Here is a 6,613-nt window from a genome sequence, read left to right as displayed (position 1 = left end):
CATTTCTGAGGGGCAGGGTTGGTTTGGCGGTCCCATTTTACAAGGGAGGCAGAGGAGGCCCAGCAGAAGGGCCCAGCTAAGGCCACATAGAATCAGGGGACAGCTGGGGGCTAGGGGCTGGATCTCACTTCCTCAGCCTGGGTTGCCTTCTGCTTTCGGTACAGGTAGACGATGCTGGAGATGAAGCCATCCTTGGCAGAGGTGCCAGGTACCACCTCCAGCTCGGAGGTAGCCAGCTCCCAGCGGTCCACAGGCAGGGCCACCAGGTGCTCCCACGCCCCAGCCTGCTCCAAGCTGTCCAAGGTGGCCTCCAGAGCCTCCTTGTATTGAAGATTAGACGAGTTGGTTCTGGTGGTCAGACACACCAGCCCACCTGGGGGAGAGGGGCAGGTGAGGTGGGGGAGGGGCAGGAGCCACAGTCCCGGGCCATCTCTGCTGGTGAGGGTTGTCCCTTCAAGGTAAGAAATTCTTCCAGCTTCCTTCCCAGGGCAGTCTTTCTGTGTCTTTTACATCAGGAATTCCTTTTTTTTTTCTTTTTCTTTTTTTTTTTTTTGAGACCAAGTCTTGCTCTGTCACCCAGGCTGGAGTGCAGTGGCACGCTCTCAGCTCACTGCAACCTCTGCCTCCCAGGTTCAAGCAATTTTCCTGCCTCAGCCTCCCGAGCAGCTGGGATTACAGGCACGCACCATCATGCGTGGCTATTTTGTATTTCTAGTAGAGATGGAGTTTTGCCACGTTGGCCAGGCTGGTCTTGAACTCCTGGCCTCAGGTGATCTGTCTGCCTCAGCCTCCCAAAGTGCTTGGATTACAGGCATGAGCCACCATGCCCAGCCCTTTTTTTTTTCTTTCTTGAGAGAGGATCTCACCCTATTTCCCAGGCTGGAGTGTGGTGGCATAACCATAGCTCACTGTAGCCTTCAACTCCTGGGCTCAAGCACTCCTCCCACCTCAGCCTCCTGAGTAGCTGGGACCACAGGTGCTCACCACCATGCCTGGCTAATTAAAAAAATTTTTTTTGTAGAGATGGGGTCTTGCTATGTTGCCCAGGCTGCTCTTGAACTCCTGGGCTCAAGTGATCCTCCTGCCTTGGCCTCCCAAAGTGCTGGGATTATAGGTGTGTACTACCGTGCCTGGCAGGGAATTCTTAACTTCATCTCCTGGACTGAGAAGACACCCTCCTCTCCACTCACCCACGCCTCTGCCGTAGGACCTGACTGTCTGAATGGACAGGAAGAAAGCCCCCACGTGTGCTTTGCATCTTGGGCTAGCCCCTTCACCTCTCTGGGCCTCAGTTTCCCACCTGGCAGGGAGAGGATGACTACCTTATATCACAGGAAGGCTGGTGTGTGGTAAAGTGGCCTACAGTAAGTGCTGGCTAAATGGCCTTGTCACCTCAGGTCCAGGCACCTATAGTGTGCCCAGGGTGGCCTCAGGTACACTGAGAAAGAGAGATGGGGAAGACCCAATGACTGGTCTGGGAAGGCTTCCTGGAGGAGGGAGTAAGGAGAAGCAGGGCGCTGCTGGTAGAAGGGAGCACGGTGAGAGGAGAGGCTCTGGAGCAGGGGAGACTGTCCCCCATGGGCAGGCAACGGGGCTTGGCCGGCTGAAGGGCTTAGCAGGCACACGTTGGGCTAGGAAGTCTGGTCCTGGCTGCTTCACGCAGTACAAAGTTCCTGTCTTCCTGGGCCCAACTTTGACCTTTCCAGCTGACCCCATCCGTGTCCCTGCATTTGTCAGCCTTCAAGACTCCCCGGAGGCCGATGCCTGCCCAGACCTGCCCAGGCTTAGCCACAGCCTCTGCTGGGCCTGGCAGGGGGCGCAGAGAGGGGAGGGAGAGGAAGCGTTTTCACCTCTCCGATTTCCTGTTCTGCAGCCAGCCAGCGCCTCCTGGTTCTCACGCTCAGCCCCTCTCCTTTCTGTCTTAGGCTGGGCGCGACGTGGATTCCTCACCTGGTCTCTGAAATGCCTCTCTAAATTCTTGGAGTAGGGCCGTGCACAGGGGCTCACGCCTGTAATCCCAGCACTTTGGGAGTCCAAGGCGGGCAGATCACTTGAGGTCAGGAGCTCAAGACCAGACTGGCCAAAATGGTGAAACCCTGTCTCTACTAAAAATACAAAAAATGTCCGGGCATGGTGGTGGACTCCTGTAATTCCAGCTACTTGGGAGCCTGACGCAGGAGAATCGCTCGAACCTGGGAGGTGAATGTTGCAGTGAGCCGAGATTTCGCCACTGCACTCCAGCCTCGGGGACAGAGTGAGACTCTGTCTCAAATTAAATAAATAAATTCTCGGAGCAATGATCACTCACGACTTTTGTGGATCCACCTTCAACCAGGCCCTGTCCTCTCTGGCTCCTTCCCGGGCCACAGTGGGTTTGAGATCAAGGCCCAGAGGGCAGGGTCTGAGCCTTCTGCCCAGAGCAGAGGGAAGCACAGAGCCGAGCAAGAACACAGCAGGAGATGGAGATACACCTGCTTCCACAGCAGCACACTGTGCAGTTTACAAAGTGCCCACAGCAATCATCTCCCCAGAGCAGCCCCATTTCCCAGATGAGGAAACTGAGACCAGGAAAGAGAATGAGATGCCCGAAGGCAATCCATGAATGAGTGAGGAAGCAGGGAGAGGAGGGAACAGAACCGAGACCTCACTGTGGGCCAGGACCGAAGCAAAGGTCTTAGAGACAGGATGTCACCCGATTCTTACTGCAGTGCTATTATAACACCTGGCTCCCAGGCCGGGAAATGAAGGCTGCAGGAGGGTGGAGTTGCTCCTGGTTGCCCTTGGATAAGAGCCGAGCTGGCCACCTGTCTGCCCCGCTGTTTGCCTGGGTTCACTGTTGGTGGCTGGATGTTAGGCTAGGCTGTGTGTGACCCTGGGCAGGACGCTGCCCCTCGCTTGGCCTGAGGGGCTCTGGGGCCTGTGTCTGTGCTGAGCAGAGGGGAAGGAGTATGGTGGCGGGGGTGGAGGGTGCTTGGCTGGGCTGCTCCTCACCTGGCTTGGTGACACGTAGGAGCTCAGGTATCGCACTACAGGGCACCTGGCCATCACTGAGAGCACCGACGATCAGCACCGCGTCAAAGGTTCCTGTGGGGGGGGGGGGGGGGGGACATGGTGCGATGCTCGGAAGGTGCTTTGTCTGTGGTGTGGCCTCAGAGCACCCTAGGGGAGGGACAGAACTACTGCCCACATCTGCAGGACCCAGGTCCCCTGGAGGATAAGTATGGCCCAGTCCTGGGCTGCAATCAGATCGTGGGGTGCAGGGTTGAGTGAGGGGTGGGGGTTCAGTGTGGGAGGGGGATGGAGGATAGGCAAGGGAAAGGGCTCTGTGAGGGTGGGCCTCGGGGTGTTGGGGTGGGAGAGGAAGTACCTTCAGGGCTGGGCAGAGGCTCCTGGCCCAGGGTGCAGAGGCTGAGGCGCTGATAGAGGCCTCGGGCCCGGGCCTGGTTCAGCATCTCTGGGCTCCCATCCGCCCCATGCAGCTGGAGGAAGCCCCGGGCCTGCAGCTGGGGCGGGATTGGGAGACTGAGTCACGGTTCACACCTGCCGCTTCCCCGCTGGGTCCCTGCACCTTGGGAGGGCAGTGGACTCTGCACTGAATGTGGCCCATGTGTTTGTTTTTTAAATTTTTTGAGACAAGGTCTCTCTCTGTCGCCCAAACTGGAGTGCAGTGGCGTGATCATAGCTCACTGCAGCCTTGAACTTCTGGGCTCAAGTAATCCTCCCACCTCAGCCTCCCATGTAGCTGGGACTACAGGCCTGCACCACCCTGCCTGGCTAATTTTTAAATTTGTTTGTAGGGACAGGGGTCTTGCTATGTTGCCCAGGCTGGCCTCAAACTATCCTCCTGCCTCAGCCCCACAAAGTGCTGGGATCATAGTTGGGAGCCACCGCGCCTGGTCCCGTCTCATGCATTTGGAACGGTGAGTCAGGTGTGGGGGAGGGTTCTGGGGCCACAGGCAGGGGAGATTTGAGGAAGTGTGGGGCTAAGGAGCAGGCAGGGGATCTGGAAGAGCCTCACCTCGGCAGCCACTAGGCCTGTGCCACAGGCCACGTCCAGGATCAGGGCACTGTGGGGCAGGCCTGGAAAGGCTTGTGTGAGGCAGTCCACTGCAAGGCGGGGGGCACGGTACTGCAGGGTGGCCACGTCCTGGGGAAAGAGTGCCTCGCCTACAACACTGGTGCCCCAGGGTTTGGGGGATCTCCCTTGTGGGGTGCTCTCGGAATCTGCCAGGTTAAGCTGTGTGTGTCGGGGGATGAAGACTGGCTGGGGCTGCCATGAGTGGACGCCCAGGCATGAGGTGGTTCCCCTTGCTAAGGGGCCAGGACTGGAGAGTTAGCTGCCAGCCCACTGTATGGTGGATCAGCCCTCCAGGGACCTTCCCTCCTGGTCAAGGCAGCTCTCTCTATTGAGTCCACAGTGACTTGTCTCTCTCCATTTTTTGGGGGTGGTGGTGCGTGGGGGATGGAGTCTTGGTCTTTCGCCCAGGCTGGAGTCAGTGGTGTGATCTTGGCTCACTGCAACCTCCACCTCCCAGGTTCAAGTGATTCTCCTGCCTCAGCCTCCTGAGTAGCTGGGACTACAGGTGTGCACCACCACGCCCGGCTAATTTTTGTGCTTTTAGTAGAGATGGGGTTTCACCATGCTGGCCAGGCTGGTCTCGAACTCCTGACCTCAGGTGATCCACCTGCCTCCGCCTCCCAAAGTGCTGGGATTACAGGTGTGAGCCACCACACCCAGCCACTCTTTTTTCTTATACTGAGATGGAGTCTCCCTCTGTCGCTGGTGCTCCGCATCCTGGATTCAAGCCATTCTCCTGCATTGGCCTCCCAAGTAGCTGGGATTACCAGGCCCCCGCCACCACACCTGGCTAATTTTGGTATTTTTAGTAGAGACAGGGTTTCACCATGTTGGCCTCAAACTCCTGACCTCAGGTGATCTGCCCGCCTCGGCCTCCCAAAGGGCTTGGGATTACAGGCGTGAGCCTGCGAGCCGGCCCCACAGTGACTTCTCAATAACACCTCCTCCAGGCAGCCCCCAGGGAAGTGCTGGCCCCTGATGGGGCTGCCAATCCTGAGCTGTGAGGCGGGTCCGGAAGGGGCAGGACCGTAGGGTTCTTAACCAGGCCTCAGGGGTTCAAGGCTGATTCCTCACTCCACAGGTAGAGAAATGGAGGCTGGTCTAGGGGAGGCAAGGACCCAGATGGGTTTACCTGGTCGTAATCCGGAGCCCAGCGGTCATAGAAGCGGAGCTTCTGGGCCAGGTCGGGGATGCCATGAGCAGCCCCTACACGTGCCAGCACCTCGGGCAGGCTCCCAGCCTCCTCCTGGGCCATGCTCCTGCGGGGTCACGGCTGCCCTGTCTTGAGGTCCACCTCAATCGCCCAACCCCTCCTTTCCCCCTCCCACCGCAGAGGAGGCTGCCAGGCCACCAGCGCGACCCCTAATCCGACCCCTACCCCAGAGGGGGACACGGAACGCAGAGAGGGCGCGTTTGGACATTTACACTCGGGCTGCAGGGCTGGGGGAAGGGCAGGGTGGGGGAGAGGGGCTCCCCGTAGTTGGAGGAAGGCCCTGCTCTTTCCCGCCCCCTGACGGGGAGAGGGTCGGAAGTGGGCGACATGCGGAGCGAAAGGGTCTCGAAGGAGGCCTGAGTCTGAACTCACCGCCAATGGAGCGCGCCTGGCGTGGGTGGGCAGCGGGACTCGGGGCGGGGCCTGAACGCCGAGGCCTGCCACGCCCTCACTGCCTGCCCGCAACGATTGGCTTTCCGCTAAGAGAAACTAGCCAATCAAAGGAAGGCTCTGGCAATCCGCCCTCTACCGTCAGCCAATGAGCTCAAGGCTTGTGGCCTTCCTCCAGCCTGGGAAGAGCCGGGACTGCTGAGACATTTTCCTGCTGTGCTGGTTTAGGGGCTTCTCCCGGGTCTGGCCCCGGCCTCCCCCTCCGCTGTCCCACTCCGATTGCCCTCCTGCCTCCCGAAGTCCTTTATGCTTCCTAAAAGCATGAGGCTTGTAGGCACTGGGGAGTCCCTGAATTCTTACGGGCAGGAGAGGGGCCTAGGATTCACCCTCTCTTTTATATTGTATTTGTATTTATTTATTTTGTTTTGTTTTGTTTTATGAGACAAGGTCTCACTCTGTCGCCCAGGCTCCAGTGCAGCGGCTCAACCGTATCTCGCAGGCTTGAACTCTTGGACTCAAGCCATCCTCTTGCCTCAGCCTCCCGAGTAACTGGAACAACAGATGCACGCCACCTTGCCAGGCTAATTTTTTTTTTTTTTTTTTAATTTTTGTAGTTTTTGTAGAGACAAAAAATGTTGTCCAGGCTGGTCTTAAACTCCTAGCCTCAAGCGATTCTCCCGCCTTGGCCTCCCAAAGTGATGAGATTATAGGTGTGAGCCTCCACAACCGGCCAGCCTTCATTTTTTAGAACACGTCTTGGGTCTAGGCGATGCTGTCCGGTAAAACTCGCCAAGGCCTAGGCCACAGTGTCCGGTAGAACTTCTTGAGATGATGTAAATGTCCTATAATCCGTGCTGTTCCATAGGGTAGTCACTAGGCACGTGTTGCTGTTGAGTGTTTGAAATGTAGCCAGCGTGACTGAGGAACGGAAT

At 57.8% G+C, this 6,613-nt stretch overlaps 1 protein-coding gene across 1 annotated transcript; it reads right to left on the bottom strand.

The window, feature by feature from the left end:
- METTL27 (methyltransferase like 27) lies at window positions 1-5,707 on the bottom strand. The gene is given in 7 exon segments (XM_037740252.1): window positions 1-251; window positions 253-373; window positions 2,992-3,084; window positions 3,368-3,503; window positions 4,019-4,147; window positions 5,211-5,337; window positions 5,664-5,707. Coding segments are annotated over 6 exon segments (729 nt in total). The 5' UTR covers window positions 5,334-5,337; window positions 5,664-5,707; the 3' UTR covers window positions 1-124.
- Between the last annotated feature and the right edge of the window lie 906 nt (window positions 5,708-6,613).

The sequence above is a fragment of the Cebus imitator genome, unplaced genomic scaffold, assembly GCF_001604975.1.
Source record: "Cebus imitator isolate Cc_AM_T3 unplaced genomic scaffold, Cebus_imitator-1.0 Scaffold82, whole genome shotgun sequence".
NCBI classification, from domain to species: domain Eukaryota; kingdom Metazoa; phylum Chordata; class Mammalia; order Primates; family Cebidae; genus Cebus; species Cebus imitator.
Note: the sequence above shows the minus strand (reverse complement) of the source record. Positions and strands in the feature narration are given on the sequence as shown.